The 21,409-nt window shown below is 37.6% G+C and overlaps 1 protein-coding gene across 1 annotated transcript; it reads right to left on the bottom strand.

Moving 5' to 3' along the window:
* Positions 1 to 5,166: 5,166 nt before the first annotated feature.
* On the bottom strand, positions 5,167 to 20,331 carry LOC134136562 (prostatic acid phosphatase-like). Its single transcript, XM_062568477.1, has 10 exons — positions 20,218 to 20,331; positions 18,819 to 18,914; positions 15,882 to 15,968; positions 15,056 to 15,208; positions 12,620 to 12,718; positions 10,823 to 10,918; positions 8,152 to 8,284; positions 6,784 to 6,866; positions 5,813 to 5,919; positions 5,167 to 5,329 (listed from the first exon to the last, which is right to left on the bottom strand). Exons 1-10 carry the CDS (start codon positions 20,329 to 20,331, stop codon positions 5,167 to 5,169), a joined length of 1,131 nt encoding a protein of 376 aa, XP_062424461.1.
* Positions 20,332 to 21,409: the final 1,078 nt, after the last annotated feature.

Raw genomic sequence — 21,409 nt, 5'->3', positions numbered from 1 at the left:
GAATGAATTTGTGAAAATAACATCAAATTTTTCTTCTGCAACCTTTTTTTTTTTTTTTTTATGTGTTTATTTATTCATTCACTCAGCTCTGTTAATAACCCAAAGAGAAAAGGAGGAGAAGAAAAGAAAAAGATTGTAGTCTGGCCGGGCCAGTGCTGCACTAGCCAGGCAGCGTCAAACTCTTGTTGTTGCTCATTACCCATCTTGCTGATATTGTTTCTGCATATGATAGGAAAAAAAAGGAACATCATAAAGTACCTGTTACTTAAAATACTATATGAGACTATGGGACAGATTTTTCAAACTGTGTCTGCTGGTGCAGTAGCATAAAACCTGAAGTGCTTTACTAATATTATCCATTTGTTTACATCCCCAATATATATTCATACCACAAGATCTGGGCCTTAAGAACACTGATGTTTATTTTTTCCATGGAGTAAGCAAGGTATACAGAAGGTATTCCTTTCTGTGTTCCTGAAGTGATAATCTAAAGAATGAGAAACATTGTAAAGAATGTGTCTGTGATGGGGGTTCTGTTGAATAGGAACAAGGGTAACAAAATAATTTGGAAACCCATTTGAAATTAATTTTACTACACCAGAAATCAATCCCCCCCACCCAAATGTGTTCACTGGGTCATGTAGCAGGGAAGAAAATATGATCTGATAACGTGATGGACAAGAGGGACCTTCTATTGGTATTCTCTGAGTAGTGGGCTCAGTTAGGTTGCACATCCGTGGCTGAAGTGAAGCACTCAGGCCAGGCTCCTGTTCCATGATCCTCCATATCAGAGGAAGCTGTAAAGCATAAGAGTTTTCATATGGTTCTGAAAAATCTTGAGAGACTGATTCAGGTGAGGAACAAGGGGAAGGACTGGCAACTTGAGGCTATGGGTGTCTTGCGTTCTGTGTGTGAGCCTTCTCAGATCTAGAAAGTCAGCAGAAACCCCTGCCTTTGACGGGATAAGAGAGAGACCGGCTTTATAGCTCTTGAACTTCCAGCTGCAAATATCTGGCAAACAAAACATTAGAAGCAACTCAGGTTGACATTGGTTCAGAGATAGGAGAATTAGGAACAGGTTCAGAATAGAAGAGAGGGTGCCTAGAAGAGTACTGTCTGTGGCCAAGGTTGTAATCTTCTTAGCAGTCTAATGCTGATAAAAATGGATTATTAAATTTTCATCTTTATTTGCTTTCTTTTAGCAATTTTTTATTCCTTCTTATTAAAGGAGGTATGACTGATAAACTGTGTGGTTGTAAGATAAATCATTTGGAGAACTTACACTAATTCTCCTGTGAGGGCTGCAAGACCTGGGAATGCCTTCTGTTGATGGCCATTATGGCCATTAAGGTAACATTAGAAAAAAAAAAAGCTCGTGGAAAGATGAAGCTCATCTTTGCATTAGGAAGAAGCTAGACCTGGCTGTCTTATGCTGTGAGAAAATATTCTTTCCTTTGGTTGCCTGTTGTGGTAAAAGGGGTTGCATTTTTTTCACTAAAGGGAATCATTTACTTTTATCTACATTTTTCAAGCTCCTTGCTGCGAAACCTAACTACAACTGTTCTTGCTGAACTGTGTTTAACTCCTTGCTGGTGCTGGAAGCGAAGGGATTGTTGCCTGGGCCCTGCGGAGAAGAGAATGGGCTTTTACAATGAGAATTCTGAAGCCTAGATTCTTGCTGGAGGGAAAGGGGATCTTTTTACTTTTGGAGTTCTTTTATAGCTTGTGGGATAGCAGTTATCTGTGTATGCTGTAGCTCTAAAAATGTGTATATGATTCCCAGGCTGAGCCTCTTTTTTTCAAAGCCCAGTGCAAGGAAAGGAGTCTAGAATATCAGAAGTTTCTGCTTCTCATTATATACTCTGTTTCCCTTCACAATGACCTGCAGAAAACAAGGCTGTTGACAAAGCTCCTGCTGAAAAGTAGCTTACTGCTATGAGAAAATAAAAAATAAAAAAGCCCAGTTCTTCAAACAAAGAAATGTCCACTCTTTCCAGAGGTTAGTTGCATCTGATTGTCCTGATCTGTAACAACAGAATTTGTTTTTCCAGTAGGAATATTTGAAAACGTAACTAGTGAAGGATAAGGATTGCTCAATATATTCTGCATATTTTAAGTAGCATGTAACTCTGTGGAATTTTTTGTTTGTGGTGTTAACAGGAACTTTTTTGTTGCTAATGTCAGAAACAGCATGGAATGACAGACTTCTCTGAAGCACATACTTTACAATGTGTGATTAGATCTGAGTATACAATCAAGGTAACAAAAGGAAGGTATTTGAAACAATGTTTGAAACCACAGATGATTTTTCTTTCAGCATTGATGCTGAGCCTTGCTGTCTTTTCGGAAGAGATGGAATGCCTTAACCTCCAAAAGCCTTGTCTGGTCAGTCAGTTGCCAGCAAGGCCTTTATAGCAGCAGGACTGGCTGGAGGCTTCTTTGAAGTGTGGAGCCACATTTTGTCTATAACTCTCACCTTGTTTCTGTATGACAGTGGGAAATTTGTGTATGTATGTGAAAGAGAGAAGAAAAAGGAAAACATCCCTTCGCTAAGTAAACAACTGTTACCCTCATTTTTGTAGTTTCTGGGATATATTTGCATAAAACGTTTCATTATTTCTTGAACAAAATAAAGTAGGAGGATGGTGGAATGACTCCTTCTGTGGACGTAAAACTGCTTCTCTCACCAGTTCTGAAAGTTCTTAACTCATTCTTAAGAAGTGGCAATACTCCCTCAGAGACATTTTTCAATTTTACTGTAAATTAAGGCTACAAGTCCTAAAAAAAATATAACCAAAATTATGTTCCTCATCTAGTCCTGCCAAAGTCATATTAAAATGAATAGACCTTGAAAAATTACTCTGATTTCATATCACACTTGGGTTTCACCATTTGGTAAAATAAAGATACCATTCATGAAGGATAAGTCACCACTTGTTATGGTTTTAGTCTGCTGTCCTGAGAAATGTTTTCTTCTGATAGAGATCAGGACGCTGTTGGTCATGCTGATGGAAGTTATGGGAGAAAACTTAGATGGGCTGCAGTTACATCACAGTGTGGGAGGAATTGTTTCATAAAGCTAGTCACTCTGAAGGTCTTGGAGAGAACACCTAAAGGTAGGACAAACAGAGAATCATTCTAAGCACATGGCCTCATTCTCAGAAGGCAGGGCAAACCTATTAATTTGACCTGAACAAGTGAGTACCAAAACAAGTGAATAGGTCAGACTATGACGGAAGAATGGACAAATTTGCTCCTCTTGAGGCTGAAGTATGAAAATTCTGTCTCATGGTGAGCAGAGCCACCATGAGACCTTCCTGAGCAGCCAAGAGAGTGCAGAGAAATGTTCTCTGTCTTGCCAAAGGATGCTGACTTGTCATTTCTTCCTATGTCCCATACTATAGTCATCATTATCTGGAGGAACCTGACTCTGATTTATATTGCAGTCCTACTCCAACTGTTTTGTGTGACCTATTGAAGCAGAACTTTCCTAATCCCATGGTTTTCCCTATACTGGGACCATAAGAAATGTCTATGACCCTTCAATTAAGCATGTTGTGAAACAGCTCTGTTTCAGATGGTGTCTTCATATAAAATAGTTTTATAAGGTAAATATTTGAGATTAATTCCTAGATTTCATGCAAAAAAATCATGTTTATGGGCTTCCAGTCATTAAATACTCTCGTGCATGTATAATCATTCGAAGTATTGACATATGCATTAACAAAGGACAATATTTGAGATGGTTTTTGACAAAGCCGGAACCTGCTGTAATCAGTGATGTTGCGGTTGTGTGTATTAGGTGTGAATGTGACCTGTAAACTCTTTGTATTCCGCTATAGCTTGGTTTAGCTTCCTGCTGTTAGAGTTCAATTGATCCAGTCAATATGCATTCATTCAGAATTGGTAATGTTTCTCATTACAATTCGCTGTGATTTAGTGCTGTACAGTCCAGCTGACAGCCTGCTGCACTGTGCAGGCTGTAAGGCAGTGTGCCCGGATTCCCACCTTTTTTGGGTACCATTTGTGTACACAGCAGAGAATCTAAAACTTCTGCCTGCAGGAAGAGTTATGAGCCCTGAAATTGGGATCTGGCCCCTACAGTTGCTGAGATGGAACCATTCTCACACATTGTAAAATAGGGGAAACTGTCTAATTTTGATATGATGATATGGCAAATTTTAATTGGATATTCTGTTGATCTCTTACATGATTCATATATTTTTTGTGCACTCAGTATTACTGATGAAAGGAGTCATGTGGTGATGCTTGATGTAAGAGGCTTGACTCCATCTGACTCTTATTTTAGCAAAATTTGAGAATTGAAGCAATGTGTAGCCCTTGTACTGAAACTGAAGGCTAAACAATTGGATCTTCATTAATGACAGATTTTGATTATAAGGTTGAGATTTTTTTTGTGTGTATTTAGTTGGTTAGTTACATGGCTTGCTCTGTGAAGGAGGAGATTTGATATCCTGGGGCCTGTTTGTTCCTCATCTTCCTGAAGGAATATAGAGCTAGATACAAGAAAAACAGTGTAATTCTCTGCCTTCCTTTTCCCGCCTTCTGCAAATATAGATATCATCAATGGTCAAATGGAAAATTAGAAATCCTGATTTGGAAATGTAAACATCCTACTGGGGAGTGTATTAGTGTTGCCAATGTGTGTCTGTATACATTTGATATTCTGGGAAGTATAAGCCTGGTATACTATTAATATTAGTCTGTTTTGATCTCTAAATGTTCCCTAAAATCAAAGGAACGCATAATATTGTTTGTCAGCTTGGACAAATACTCTACATTTAGAGAAGATAAGGTGGATTAACATAATTCAGTCCATTGAGATCTGCTTCCTCAGTAACCGAAGGTTCTTTTAGACTGTGCTAAAAAATAAAAAATAAAAAAGGAGTATCCTGGAGTGTAATCAGCCATGTAAACATTGGTTCCATTTCACCAGAAACTTTAGCTGCTGTAGATAAATATATCAGTGGAGTAAAAATTATGGTTATGGATATAATTCTGTCTTATTGGATCTGGATTTCTTTTTATTTCATATCAGACCCTTCTGAAAAAGATTGTTACTTCAAATGATCCCTTGGCAGGACAGGGTGTAATCCTGACTTTACTTTTGAGTGCATGTGCTCAAAGCATTTGACTTACCTCTTTTTATGTTTTAATCCTACATTCTCTTGTCCAGTGGTGTACTAGGACTGGTGAGACCAACTGAGTAAATCTCTCTAGTGGACAGCGAAATTTGCAGCCAGGGAGGGTGAGTGGATGAGGATCTCTCAGAGAATTGTTCCGATAGTACATTTCTATGGTGTATTGCCTGATTTAAAATACACAAAGATAAAAGAAAAAAAATCATTAGGCATGCAGAACCACACAGAATGTACTTCTGTGTTGCAATCATTGTGCTTAGGGATAAAGCTTATTTGCCTTGCTATTAATAATACCATGAGTACACTGAAAAGATCTTTTTAACCAATAGATGGTCAATACCAATTTACATGTAGCTTGTCAACTTGGTAGAGAGTCAAGGAGTTAAATATATAAACAGAGTGGAGTAAAAACTCTCATAACTGTGATGTAGTAATATATAGAGAGATTTCAGGCTATGGTACTGTGATTCTGCTACTTTCAGTAAGTACTAAATTGACTCCAGCTATAATAATTAAAATCAGTCTATAATCATTTTCTATGTAGTGAACCTTATGTATCCAGTTTAATTAGTTTGAGGTATAAATAAATTACTTTTTAGAAAAAGTACATGCTTTTCATGCTTTTCAATACAGCTTTTCCAGATACTTGCCCATTGTTTTCCTGATAAAGTTCAAAAAAATGACAGGCACTGTAAGGAGGCAGTTTCCCATTGAAGACATTGAGGGCCATCTGTAAAGCAACAATAGTAGCTGCATGCTGTAAATACAAGAAACCTTTCTGTTAAAGGCATACCGAAAATGACTTCATACAGCTATTGCCTAATGTGTCCAGCATATTATTTGTATATTTATGTGACTTCATTAATACTTGCCATCTGCTGTCTGTAATATTGATCAAATACTGTCCTTTATTGGATGTACAAACTGAAATGATGAATGTATAAAGTATATATATGTGTAAAAGTTTAAGAAGCCATAGGCATGTGCAATTCTTATCAAAGTCAGTAGGAGCTGCAAAAACTTCTTTTAATAAGAACCTGTGGTTTTGCATGTTAAATAAAAAACATTTGAGATCAGATCAGAAAACTCTTTGGCTGATATTGCATCTGATAGATCATGCTCTAGCTGCAATCAGAAACAGCTTTTTGCTAACAACAACCCAGAAATTTCCTTTTCTGGTGAGAGAGTTTGCACATTCTAAACAAAAATAGAAAGTCACTATTTAGAAACTGCCTTCATAACATCTTCCAAATAACTAAATCTATCTAAAATTTTTTTTTCGTTATCATCTGGAAAAGATGCAGGAAGCAGGCAGGAGGTTTGTTTCTAAATCATCTGTGTGATAAAAGTTCAGTAAAACCTGAGGCTTGGTATTTAGGATCTCTACTCAATCAAAACAGTATTACAATGAAATAAGCTGCAACATCAGGTGAAAAATGGAATGCCGCATGTTTCAAAGTAGTATCTGCTCATTAAAGAAATGAAAATAATCTGCTGATATGTAAGATTGACCAAAACCAAATATTTGTAGCTGTATTTCATGCAGGAAATGAAGATTCATGCCTTTCACTGCATTTAATAAGTGCAAAAATGTAACATAAAAGCAAGAGAAAGGACTCACCGCAGAATACATAATCATCTTTTGCTGATTTGAAGGTCTTCTAGCATCTGTGATATGTTTTAGAATATTTTTTAAAAGAATACCTAAAAGAAAATTGGGGAGCAATGACAATGACTGAAGGAGATGCCTGCATTAACATTTGTATCATTTGTTACCATCTTACCATCATTTGTTACCAGATTTACTAAATTCAGTTTATAGCTAATTTCTGTGTAGTACCCTAGTAAGACTGATACAATCTTTTTTATGAACAGTAGGCCTGATTCTGACTCCCTATAATGTATCTTGGGAATTCCTAATATTCTAAAGGGTGTTAAACAGCCTTCACAGCTGCTTTGTGCCGCGAGGGCTGTGCAAGAGAGTAATGAATATTGCCCTCTTTCTGGTGTAACTCCATTGATTTTCTGATTTCCACAGGCACAGAAAGAAAAATTTCTTTGAACTATGTGCCTTCATATATCAAATGGTTGACTGTATTTTGTTTAAGTTAACTGGTAAAAAATTGAAAGATAAACTGTATGAATTAAATCAGTGTCAATGCTGATATCTTAGCATAAAGTTGGAATCTTCCATGAAGAAAAATCCTAAGATGAGGACTGCACTGCTAGAAGAATTAAACACACTTCAATTACTTCTTTGATTTAATTATGTCTTCAGTTACTGGCAGATTTTTAAATAGCAATTAATAGTGAAGCAAGAATGGAGGTTTGAACTTTGCACTTAGTTTTATATGTCTTACAGCTCCCAAAAAAGCAAACAAATTAATCAGGGCTTATTTGTGATTTGTCCTTGTGGCTTACAGAAACTGATTAAACAGCCATATAAAATAAAATTATGCAAAAAGGATGACAGAGAATGAGTGAAGGATGAATGAGTGGTTAAAAGGATATGATATAAACTATTTTTTTAAATTCCTGGATTTCAACTACTGTCTACTGAGCAGAATAAATCTTAGAAGCAGTTTAATACTCTCATTTTAGTACTCTCAGCAATGGAATATGAAACTCTTAGGCAACAATGTTACTATGCTACAGTTTATTACAATTAATATTTTGTAAGTTAAACATAGTAGCTTACATTAAACTAAGACTTTATTCAGTCCAGTAAGAATTTGCATATTACTTCTGGATTTCTTACACAGTGTAATCAAAATGATGCCTCCTTTATAATGTTGAATTAGGATATTCATGAGTCATCACCATCTCTCTTACCATTAATTAAAATCTTTCAGTGCTAATCATCAATATCCATGTCATGACATCTTTCATAGTTCTACTATGGAATCAGTGGCAAAGTTCATTATATATCCTTCATTTTCTGCTCTCCCATTGTATTCTTGATTTTAAATGGTATAAGAATTCAGCTTACCTCCCTGTAAACGTGATTTTTGTATTTGTTTGTGAAACCCAAATTCTGCCTGTAATAACAATTCTGAGAGCTTTATCAGCTTGGTCCTGACACCATGAGTAGCCCACACAGGTAAAGTGTAATTGTTAATATCCTACAGTGAAGAAAAAAAAAATGATTATTTTCTTTCTGATTCCTACTGCTAGCTGTTGTTTATTTTGGCGCATAGTGCTTGTCAGAACAAATTCTGAATTTTTCACTCAAATAGAAGTTTCTCTTCATTTTATAATACAATAATGACTATATTTTCATATACATTACACATATTTCATGTGTAATTCTCACAGCATTACATTGCTTAAAACACATTTGAAGAGCAGTGTTCAACAGAAGTTACTTCTTAGTTACAACACTTATTATGCAAAAGGTGACTATACCAACTGCTGATTCAATTGTCAGTTGCAAGTGTCTTCTGACTCTTTCTTTTTCTATATCCTTCTATATCCTTCTTCTATATCCTGAAATCTTTACTTAAAGAAATCCAATATAAATGTCAAGTTTTTAATGGTCAGGAGCTTTGAGAAATGAAGAAGATAAGATCCATGGATCAAGCAGGAGTATGTGTAGCTGCAATTTGAATGTACCGGAGTATATGCATAGGGATTAGACATATAGATGAAATTCATATCTATTTACACCAGCTCTATCAGATTCTAACTCAGTCCTCAAACAAAAGTGGAATGGGTATTTTTTCTTTAGGAAAGCAGCCTAGGACATTTTAATGGTTACAGTGCAAAGGAAAAAAAAACATACCAAACACTGCTTGTTCACACTGCACTGAATTCCTGTTTAAGCAATTTCCCTATCTTTCCTCTAGTTCATTGTAACCTGTTTGAATGTGGGCCATTGGACTGAGCTCACCAGCAAGAGCATTCTCATAACAATGAGTACTAAAGAAAAGACCAACTAGTTAACAACAGAGTTTGTTTAAATAAGTGAAACAATAGAAATGTCAGGTTAAACCAGCTCAGGTCACAATGCATTACTTTTTCTTTTAACAAATCTGATTTGTGTCTTGAGAAAAGAACTGGCTACTTGCATGCCATTTAAGATAGTGCTGTAAGCAAATGAGCACCTCAATCTCCAAGTTATCTGAAAATAAGGTGGTACTTAGCCAATAATAACTAATACAGAGAGATGAACTCTTCTGTGGCTTCATGTTTGAAACAACTACATAGGAAGGCTGTTTTTGTATGCTTGTAAGAGTAAGAGTGATTTTTGTGGCAGATGTCCTAATTGATATCTCCAGAGTCTCCATTAAATAATATGAAAGACCAAGACTCATCAAATCTAACACCAGAGGAAACAACATGACTAACTGATTTAGTCTTCCAGCATTTAGATAACTCCCTGATGGCAGCTGGTAATTTTGTACACTTCTCTGGTGAGATGGATTTTTCTCAGTATGGTATAACATTTGCAGTAAAAACCTGTAGTGTTGAGCTGTTCTGTGTTTGGACAATATGGAAGGGTGACTTCACTGAAATGGCAGTGAGGTGTCCCAACATGTTAACATTTCATTTAACTTAAGACCCTGGCTAACATTCCATTCAAGGCTGGATTGACCAAAGTTGGACCTTTGCAGAAACTACAGGACAGAAGGTAAGCTTGTTGTTAGTATCACACCCAAATATTACATGTTGCTTGTAAAATCCAGCTTAAAACGGCCTCACTGATTTATTATCAATATATTGTCAATATTGAATTTATAAATAGGTATGTTTTCACTTGGATGTAGAAAGTGCTGCCTGCAACAATACAAAAAGCATTTTTAACACGAGACCCTGCAATTTTGACTTGCTTCAGTCGAGCTAAATTTGAACTTTAGTGACCTAAAGTGGAGCTTGTTGCTAAATTAGGAGTATTTAGGATATTTACACATCCCAGTCAGTTAGCAGACTTTTCATCAAGGAATGAGTAAGGCCTCTGATAACCTAATTCTTCAATGCAGGACGGAAACCCATGAAAGTTAAGCATCAAAGTACCTCATTGTTGTAAAATCCATGTTTCTCTGTGATATGCCCAGTCTGTGTGCTTAGAGTAGCCTCCCAACCTTGTGCAAACATCCTTTTATGTCATTCCAAAGGCTTCTTAATTCCTGAAAATCCTGTCTACTATGCCCAAATGCAAATAATGACTTTTCTTGCTTACACAACTTGGGCATAAATTTTTTGTGGAAGGATGCTTGTATTTCTTTGCCAACAACGTGTTTTACTCCTCTGTATCTCTGTGATGGGATTTGAAAGAGTAACAAGACAAGTTTACCCAATTTACTTTTCCCTAAGCTGTGATATGCAGTCACTGAGAGGATGCTGGATTTAGTTAGCCATGGTTTGCCCTTCTTGTAGTGATGGATGGCCCACAGCAGGCTCACGAAGTCATGGTATGTGTACAGGATTTTCAGTTGCAAGTTTGACGATGAGAGAGAATTTCTGGAATTTCTGGAAAGGAAGCTGAAAACTGTCTGTGGTTCAGAAAATAAAATAGGAATCACAGACTTGTCCTCTTTTGATGTCTTACAAACCATGAAAATAAGAGATAAAACTAATTATGAAAGTAAGAGAGAAAACTGATTTTGAGAAAGTGTAAGTATTTCTATTAGCCTCAGGAATTTTCTTTATATATTACTTACCTCAAATTGTAAAGTGTCGGAGAGCTTCTGAATTCTTTCAGTGTTCAGCTTCTTCAATGGGTATCCCACATGAGTGGCTAAAAATTTGAGAAATGGCTGGAAGACAAAAGAAACCCCAAACTTGTACTTCGGACACAGGGCCTTTTTATGTCGTTCTTGCACACTGCCATAGTGGGACATAGCATTTTTTAGAAAAAAGAGTCTTTGCACTTACGCTCCTCAGCAATGAGTTTATGCCCGGTGGCATTCACAGGTGGCCATTCAATGCCTATTCAAGTGGATCCTCTTCCTTCACTCATGCCCTGTTCTCATAACTATCTGGCAAACACCAAATGAATGCTCGCACAAAAGCTCTTAAGAGCTTGTGAAAACTTGCTTTTTATCCCTGTTTCTTGCCCTAACTGCCATCCTGCCTCTTCAGCTATAGTGGTACAGGTCCTCATTCTTGGTCATGCCTCCAGCCATTTTGCACTCTGGTATGTGTTTCTCACTGGCCCGTCCCTTCCCCAAACAGCCTAGCTGACCTTTTTCCTGCATCTGTCCTGTTCTTGAATTGCCAAGTTCATGGCTTCACCACTCATGGTGGATTCAGTCCTACAGAACATCATGAATTTAGTAACCTAGATCTCTAATATCACACAACACTTCATGGGGAAATTATGATATTGGACAGGATGCTTCCATTAAGAAAGCTTTAAGATGTGTTTTACACCTGATATATGCCACTAGCTTTTCTTTTTATAGAGATCAAGGTTTTCTTCTGTGCTTTTAAGAGAATTTGGCCTATTCTATCTAGAGAGGGATGGTGATCTGAGTTCAGATTCAAAGTACAGGGGAACTTTGTGGTAGGAATATTCAGGCTGGAGTAGAGTAGAAGGATCCAGATATTTGAGGAAGTCTGGCAGAAAGCCAAAAAGTGCTTAAAGGCTTCTAAACATGTAGAAGTTAATCTTTTAAGGGTTAAAAGGACAGTGATAAACAGAATCAGTCTGATGATACTGAGCAGAAGAGAGGCACTACATAAACTAGGTAAAACCAGGAATAGTGATTAGCCTGATTGTAATACCCAGATGCAGAGCCAATGATAGATGGCAGAGATGAATAAGTTATTAAAGATGGTAGAAAGACAGATGAGTTTTATAGAGCCATTTTGAATAAACCTGTGAAGAAAAAAATTGCAGTGGACTACACAAGTGATTATATACTCATGGCAAAGGGTTTGGTTGTGGAGAGAGAAAGGAAGGGATATACTATGGAAGCAAGGAGGAAACATATGTGAGCACCTGAGTAAAGACTTTGGATATGAAACATGAGCAGGTAATTGAAGAATGCACTGAGGCTATCACAGAAAATCTAGGGAACTGAGCCATGAGAGTGTGTGGGAGAGGAGAAATCTGAACTTGCAGAGAGTAATGTAGAGAGAGGTGTCAGAGCAGGAGTTGCTAACATAAGACTAAACAGAGAGAGAGAGAGATTGGAATGAGACACCGATTTGATCTGAGATTTTATTTTGTAAATATCTGTTCTTCGAGAAGGTAGGTAGAGTGTTTTTTACAAGGTAGTCAATAATTTATCTTTTCTATGAATGCAATTTTCAATTGATAGGGATCACCTAGTTCAGCTGGTACTATAATGTTGTAATTGTTTTTCTTTTTGGTATGTTGCCTACACCTGCTACGAAGATTAGAGGTTTAGAAGGACAATATTGACTGCCATTTTTGGGACCTATCTATTCGATAATGTTGCCAGGAGTGATGCATTTTAATTATAAGATTTCCATAATTGAAAATACTTTACCCTGTAGTGCTTGAGCTGCCTTTGGAAATCCCTTGTTGCAAAGGTTTCTCTCAGAAGCTCATTGTATTTTGGGCAATGTGAGAAAGGTAAGTACAGCAACTGAAATGAAAATTGCAAAACATTAGTTAGGCAAGGCACTTCTTGTTCTGCAATTTAATATAGCCTTGTTAGGCTGTAGTTCTGATTGGCTGCATTCATTATGACAAGCTGAAAAATAATATGGATATTCACCTTCAGGTCTAGAAGAGTCATACTGATGACCAATTACAAAAGAATCTTTAAATATTCAGAGGAGTAATAGCTGCAGTAGTTCAAAGGATTCATTCACACAAGATGAAATTCATCCCTGGACAGAAGACTAACACAAGCCCTCACGTACTACTTTGTACTTGGCTTCTTCAGAGATGATTTCACTGGTTGTGTTCAGTCTTTCTTTTAACACACCGCCAACTTTTTGCTACAAACTACCATGCAACAGCTGGACTGCAATAGGAGACTTTGTGCATACTTAGTTGTAGGAAGTTGACTAAACCATGGTTCCAATCAGTTCAGCTGCATCATAGAAACTTGTTAAGTTTCTATACCTCAATTTTGTCTTTCTTGAGATGTTTGAAAACCTTACTTCAGGTAAGATTTTCCATAGGTTAAAGATTACATGAGTGAAATGATTTAAGAATTTGTAAATTCCTTTATCTGAGATAAACTGAGTTTATTCTTGTTTGAAATTTTTTCATTAAATTTTAAACATAAGTCTAAACAAAAGTTGAAACAGATATTTTCTTAGTGTTTTTCTCTAATGTGCTTTGGGTTCATTTTCCACTAATAAATCTTATTCTATATAGTCCCACAGTTCAAAGAAGAGCTTTAAAAAGAACTTGAGAGTCTGAAGGAATTATTAGCTGCAAAAACATCACGACAGTTCCTCAATCTTTTTACAAAGACGGTCTATTTATTTGAGAAAGTAGGTAGCTATTCCTGAATTCTAACCATAAGCTCATGAACAGGTATGACTTTACTAATATTTGATGGACATTTGTTTTGGCTGAAAAGATACTTGTGGTCTCAAGCTTACCAGGTATTTCTGATAAAGCTGAGTAACATTACAATACAAATAATGGGAAAAGGTGGGAAAAACATATATGTGTTTATGGCTTTATGATCTGTTTAAATAAACTTACTTGCTTCCCTAGATGTGAAGAAGGTACAGTAGCTGCTTGCTGAATTTGATAGTGGTGTTGATACCAGCCAAATGTTCTTGACTATTTGCTTGGGTACCACCATCTGTGACACTATCAGAAGCAGCTCCTGACTCTGTGCGAGGCTGTGTGCATACACAGGAAGATACGTATCTCCATATCCTCGTTCATGGTGTCATCACTCCCAAATGAGAGCTACTGCTCCATGTCCCTACTTAACCTGGTACCCCTACTGCAAACCAAGTTAATTAGACTTAGAAGCTCACACGGTCTATCTCACATCACATATGCTGTCCTTGTCCCCTAAACTTGGACTTATACTGTACCCTGATCTTCCTTGATCTTCATAGCTTTTTACCATAGCTTTTCCACGAATGAGGAACTCCTACACCACTCACAGAATCATAGAATCAGTAAAGTTGGAAGGGACCTCTGGAGATCATCTAGTCCAACCTCCCTGCTCAGCAGGGTCACCTAGAGCATGTTAGACAGGGTTGCATCCAGCCGGGCCTTGAATATCTCCAGAGAAGGAGACTCTACAACCTCTCTGGGCAACCTGTTCCAGTGCTCTGAATCTACCCAGCTTTCCCCTTTAGGACAGTAATGTGCAGCCTACAGAGCTGGTATGCACACAAGACCTTATAGCTCCCAGGTGAGGAGTAGAGAAAGGTAGATAAATAAATACATTTTGCCATATGAACTCATGCTCTTAAAACTCTGAATTTTCTTTCCTTCCCCCTTTTATTTTTTTTCTACTAACCCATAAAGTGCATGAAGAATAATCCTGTTGCTCAATTCTTACTGTATTGAGAATCACAAAATGATTCTCTTCTTTTTTCTTTTGGCCAGGGACCAGAAAAAGCTGAGGTACTAGTGAGAATAGATATACTTCCTTTTCACTCATAGAGAAAGTCATTTTTGTGATAACACTTTGTATGGGATTAATCTGTTACTACCTTTACAATGTATTACTCATACCTCATAGGTTAATTCTTTTTTCTGGCCTCAAAACTTGTTTTTTTCTTCTATTTTCATTAACACCATGTCTCTGGAGTTAGTAATTCTGTTCATCTGGAAACTCCTAACAATATTTCTACTCAGCTTATTAGTCCTTTTTGAATAACGCTTGTAACTTAATAAACTTTTCATCACCTTTATTCTACTCCTTCATCTCATATCTCATATCCTAGATATTTTACTAGTGATTAAGAAAAAGCAAATGATCCTAGTTTGTACTCACATTATCATGTGACAGTGGTACTGTGTGAACTGGAATTGGCTGCCAAAGGATTTTGGAATTCCAAATCTGGCTCTGTGTTGGTGGGTACAGCCCAGCAAGACTTGCCTGAGCACTCATAAGTGTTTGATCACAGTCAGTGCTTTGAACATAAATCTGAAGCAAGAAAAGAAAATAAATTATTTGTGGTCGTGACTGCAGCATATCCTCCCTCTTTTTTTATTTATTATTATTATTTTTTGCTCTTGTTGGAGGAAGAAAAGGACTGATATTGTGCTGGGGAAACTGACATTAAAATGGAGTAAAGAAGGTAAGAAGGTAAAGAAGGACCCTGAGATAGAAAGGGGAGTGAGAAAGAGAATTAAACTGGCCTAAGACCTTGGAATACAAATTTGGTGTGCAAGGGAGTTGCAACATGGTAGCAGTTCCTTTGGAAGTCCTAATGAAAAACATCATATTGACTCCCTCTCACCACCCTTTGTTTGGGACAACATGGATATACTAAGCAACTTGACCCTAAATGAAAGCTGCATCCACTCTGGAGATGGATGAGTAGAATTAGAGATATCCAAGACAGACAGTCTTCCTTAAAATAGTGAAGGAGCTAAACTTGATATACAGCATCATACACAGCACCCTATATGTACTTTTCAGTTAAACCACCAGCCTGCACAAAAGTGAAGCCACAGCTTCAGGGATACTTCAAAACCACATTGAGTTCTGTATGTTTTAAGTGAACTCAGAGCATACCAGATTCAGACCCTCATGCATCCAGAAAGTCCCATTAGCATCCATGAAAAATGCCTTCCTTTCCAGATCCAATACTTGCCTCACACTGCTTGTAAGCAATACTCAGGAAATGAGGGTATTTTCTCCGCACGTACTGGCCAAGCTCGTACTGTTTTTGTATGCCAAGCTGTGGAAATAACAGAATAGTGTAAGGAGCTCAGGATGTGTACTGTGTATTTAGTCCTACAACCAAAAAAATAAAATAATCTTTCATATTATTTTGGTAGAGACCTTAAAGTATTTCCTTTTTACAGTGAAGGAGGAAAGAAGGCAGGAGGAAAATATAGTGAAGTGGCTGTGTTTCCAATGTTGGAACTTCAGCTTTAGCATTTTCCAGCTTTCACTGTGAAACATGAACACTGTGGTAACACAGTCTCATTAATACTTAATTTCTTTAACCACTGGAGAAAAAGGAGAGAAGGGAATGTTCAAATTCAGACTACCTTGTATGCAGACTGAGATCATTATCAGTGTTTGAAATTCACATCTTAATGAACAAGCAGACACAGCCTTCTCCACTTCTGGCTGTTGTGGAGGTAGATGCGACTTCTTGTAAATGGAGTTAAGAAGGAAATAATATATCTGTAGTGATGCTAGGGCATTCACCATAGGCAAAGGATTGAATGTCTCACCTTAGAGTGCCTGAATACTTGTTGAATGAATTCTAAGGAAGTTAAAAATGCTGTGCACTTGATTAGCAAAGTGTGAGAATTTAACTTATTTTAAAAGAACTTATCAAGCTGGAGAGCAATATTGATATTAAAATAAATGAATATAAATTAATCATGAGCACATTTGAATTGGCAATTGGAAGGACCATCAAGGCAAAGTTCAGGAACATCCTGCCAGTGAAAGCAGTGAGAGCAAAAATCCCTGACTAGTTGGAGAAAAGAGCTGGTTAAATGTATGAACCTGGACTGTATGATGTGGTTTTCTGCCATGGCAGGAGACTGGACTTGATTGCTTAAAAGGTCACTTGTATACCTGCATTTTAAGAATTGTTGTATTCAAATCATACTCCCCAAAAGACAGTAATTGAAAAAATAGAATCAATTCACTTAATCTCTGTGTTAAACTAAATAGATGATAGTTCTCTGCCCTCACAGTGAAATGGATTTTCCAGCCTCAAGTGATTTTTGTAGCTCTTTACTGAACGTTTTCCAATTTATCAGCATTAAGCACATGACATGAGATTGCATGCATTGTCCTTATAACGGTTTCAGTAATGTTATATATTGTCATCTTATTACTTGTACCTGGTGTTTCCTGGCCTAAATTGCAATATATTTGACTTCGCTCATGTCAGCATTGCTTGCACTGGGATCTGTAGAACAGTGATTATCCATTGTTTCCCAAAGTCCTTTCTCAAGTCATAGGATTATAGAATAAGTCAGGTTAAAAATGACCTCAAGAGGTCTCTAATTCAACTTCCTGTCCAAAGCAGAGTCAACTGTGAATTCAGAGTGGGTTACTTAGAACTTTTTCCAGAGTCACTGCTTTCCAAACATGCCCTCCAGTCTATAAATGTGATCACCTCTTCTAGTTGCTAGAGCATTGTGTCCAGAGTTCCTAGAGTATATGCTTGGCTGAGGCTTCTGCCCTAACTTGCTTGCTATGTGTATTATTAAGTCCTGATGCCTGGGTCTTGAAGCCTTCCAGAACCCTTGTGGCCTGGAGCAAGCATTGCACTCTCATAGTGCATATGTGTAATGACTGAGTCATAGGTGAGTTAAGGCATAGGAAGCTGGTTTTAGCCACCTTTCAGACATTCAGTGTTTCTTCCTACCTGATACTGAACTTTGCTGCATAGCTATTACCCTTCTGTGCGTTTGAAGGAAGTGGCATGTGTGGAAATAGGCCTGACCTTGCATCAGAGATCAGTATGGCCTCCTGAGCACGGAGTGGAGGAGGACCCCCTGTGCAGCTTGTTCTAGTCTCATTACAGTGGACAGGTGACAAATGATTAGTTCTTCTAGGAGAAATACATGTGCATTGTGCTAGACCAGCTGGCATAAAGTGTATGAGCAAACATTCTACAGCAGCCTACAACAGAAACAAGCACCTCACGGTCTGGCTGTGCATGCAGAATAGCCATGTGTCTGGCAGTTCCAGACTCCACATTGAAGCTACTTCAGTGAGGCTGCTTGGTTCCAAAAATCCTGGACAAACAACTGTTTTCTTCCATCCTCACAACATATCTGGGTAGGGAAAAGGAGGAAGACAAAGACACAGCACAGGCAGTACTTCTGAGAGTGAAGCAGGGGTAGGGTTAAAACCCCTTAATTTCCTCCTATTTCCTTGGAACCTATACTACCATACAGGAGCTCAGCCTCTGCTCCATTCACAAGAGACCGTTAATACAATTACACAAAAGCAAGCAGAGTTTCAGTTAGCCCCCAAATTAACTCAAGAAAGACTCTTTCTACAGTTGGGCTCTGCAGTTGTCATCTTAGCTGCTGTTAGTTACTACCTTCAGCTGATAATCAGTTCTGCCCTAGTTCCACCAATACCTGCACTAAAACTGCTAACTTTAAATCAGCTCTCGCTAGCCTAGCTTGGGAGAAGTTTCTGCTAGCAGTACTGATCTCAGCTGTGAAGCTCATGTGCTAGGAGACACTCCTGCTCAGTGGAGATGGGGAGTACTCTGCGAGCATTTCCACTGTTTCATGCTACTGATAGCTAAAGCTAAGTGCTTGGTCTCAGGTGAGCTGTGTTGGTCACTGGTGCCTGGCCCTCTCAGTAGACAGCAGCCTGTAATCCAGCAGCTCAGTGTACGCTTTGAACAGGAATCCTCATTTAAAACCAGAGACTGCTCACACCTGTAGCTGCCTAGCAACTTCTTTGGCCTGTGGGAGAGCTGTATGTGTCAACCTAATGTGGGCTTTCTCCAAACTAAAACGAAGTTCTGACAAACAAATGTCAAAACCTCTAGCATATTGCAAAATTTAACTGTATTGGCCCAGGTAAGCATACAGACCTTGGTAAGCTGTCCGTATCCCTGCTGCCTTGCAACTTCTTTATGCTTGTCGGTTGGAAAAAACTCCTGTGGGGTATCATCGCCATGGCGAAATACCTGATAAAAAAGATGGAATTGCTTTCATGTTACTGTGCTTAAAATGCTGGTTATAATTAGTGTGGTCCCAGGGAAAGTGCATCAACAGTGAGTACCGTGTCTGACAGGTGCAAAATATATTCATGACTTTCTTGGGTCTAGATAGGTACAATACCCATTTGGCTGATTTTTTTAGATGATTGTGGCAGCTTTTTTTCTCTGCGTTTGAAAGCAGTTAGTTTGCAGAAGCTTTTGCAAGTTATATAAACTACACATCATTTTAGAGATTTTAGAGAGGTCAGAAAACTTTGACAGGTATAGACCACAAAATTAATTAGACAGAAAACTGATAGAAATATATACATATTTTTTTAGAAATATTGGAATGTCAATATTTTGGGAGGACTAACCAGGAATCCAGAAGGAAGAAAATCCTATTGGTTTAAATACAGTTCCTGTGGTTGACTGCTGCTAATCACTCTTTCTTGGCGGAAATTATCCTTAAAAAGCCTTGTGTTGGCAGGCACCAGTGGTGCTGAAAGTGTCATCTAATATCTAAATAGAGGCTAGACTGCTATTATGAAAACATTGAACTTGCCCTGAAATTTCACTTCATATAAAAGATACATATATAAAGATAAATTAAGATTTTTCATTTATTCAATGAATTCTCACATTGTCCAGCATAATTCATGTAGATGTGTGTCATATCATTTTAAATTTTTACTGCTAGCTTTTTTTATTTTGTCAAAATAGGGATAAATAAAATTAACAACTGCAGTGCAAAAGTGTGATTTACATGCACGTACAATACTCAGAACTGACCAAATTCAGGCCTCCTACAAACACAGATACATTATAATCATTGTAAACAGCATTAGCTTACAGCATTGATTCTGTGTCATTTATTCAATGCAATATACATCAGTTTGGGTTTCACATAATAACTATTGATTTGATTTTTTTATCCACTGTTTTCTTCCTTGGCACAGCAGAATTTTGCAGACAGTTAAAATCAGTTATGGAATCCTGTTTTACAATTTAAGAAGAATTCTGTTGAATTCCTCTCTTATTGCTGTAAAAAAAGGCAGTCTTTATCAATCCAGACAGTAACTTTCATCTAGGACTGCAAAAAGAAGACAAAATCACAACATCTTATTTAAAATTTGGGATTCTTTTCATAAAATAGAGTAGCGGGTTTTGAATACACAGCGAACACCTCAGTATTCATAATGTACCCCCTGTTCCCCACTGTAGACTAAGAGAAGAGCAGTAAGTGATAAATTTTGAAGAAATTCCATTTGTCCATTAACTATCTACTTACTAATGACACAAACTTCAGTTTTCTTTTTGCAGTGGTTTGGTGAAGAAAAATGCAGAAAAGGCAGAACATGAAACACAGACTCCAAATTCCACACACCAGCTGTCTTGCTCTCATCCTGATGATAGCTTTCACCTATTTTGCACACCGAAATCCGTGGCTGCATGTGGTGATAGAGTAGATATGTGGCTAAGAGGGGAGGAGCTGGCTGTGCTCAGTCCAAAAATGGGCTCCGATCTCCTCTCCTCCTCCCTTTCTTCCCCTCTTGGGGTAAAGCCAAGTACATATTCTCTGGAAATTCATGAATTGAACGGTGTGTTTTGCACTTGTGCTCTACTTCTGTGCCCCATGTATACAAGAGGTGGAATCTCTGAGCCCTCTAATTCCTGCCCCAGGCACTTGCAGGGCAGCTGAACATAAAGAATTAGAAGTTGTCCTTTGTTATAAGCTGGGTTTTGTCAGCCCTTCTCGGAAGTGGGAGAATGCTGCAAATATGCTCTGTGATGCTGTATGCAAAAGAGCTAATAAATCACCCTCATTCTTAATGCTCACACAGTTTTCTTTGAATACTTTTTTAGAAAAATGAGAAGGAACAGTACTGATAGTTCTTCTTCTATAAAGAATCTCTGACGTTTTTGCTAGATTTGGCTCTAGTCTTTAGAAGAGATAGCAGCATGAGGTTTCGCTGCATGGGAAAGGTCTGAATTCACTGCAAAAATTAAAGATATGTCTACGAACTTTTCAACCCAGCAGCAGATTGACTATGTCTCTAGCGGCAAAGAAGGTGTCATTATCGTCAAGAACTCTGCCTTAAAATTTCATAGTTTTAGGTAAATTTTGGATTTTCTCATTTCTTTTGCAGGAAACACTGTCATTATTTTAGCATATAAAAATCAAGAGGTGTTTCTGTCACTTCTCCTGTACATATTAAAAAAAAGATAGCTCAGATATGGATTTGTGAGAAACAGCATTGATCCTACAAGCTTACTGGCCTATGCTCAGTCACATTATTGTGTTAATGAAAGCACTGTTAATATGCAAAATTCAAGAGTAATTTCTTAGTGATGAGAAGTTCTCTGCATGCAGTAGTTTCAAATAAATTTCTGAAAAACAATCATGTCACTACCTAAAAGGATTACATAAGCTCAAGCTAGTTAAAGGCACAAATAACAAAATTTTCCCTCATAGTTATTAT

Source organism: Rhea pennata, chromosome 2, assembly GCF_028389875.1.
Source record: "Rhea pennata isolate bPtePen1 chromosome 2, bPtePen1.pri, whole genome shotgun sequence".
Taxonomy (NCBI): Eukaryota; Metazoa; Chordata; class Aves; order Rheiformes; family Rheidae; genus Rhea; species Rhea pennata.
The sequence above is the reverse complement of the archived record's forward strand: the minus strand, read 5'-3'. Positions and strand labels throughout refer to the sequence as shown.

Excerpts from the sequence above, each read along its gene's own strand:
- LOC134136562 (XM_062568477.1), bottom strand. The coding sequence starts at position 20,331 with ATGAGAGCAAGACAGCTGGTGTGTGGAATTTGGAGTCTGTGTTTCATG. Across the intron at positions 10,919-12,619 it reads GGCAGCTCAAGCACTACAGG|CCATTTCTCAAATTTTTAGC; the intron begins GTAAAGTATTTT and ends TTTGTCTTCCAG. Across the intron at positions 6,867-8,151 it reads AAAATCACGTTTACAGGGAG|GTATTCTTTTAAAAAATATT; the intron begins GTAAGCTGAATT and ends ATTTTCTTTTAG.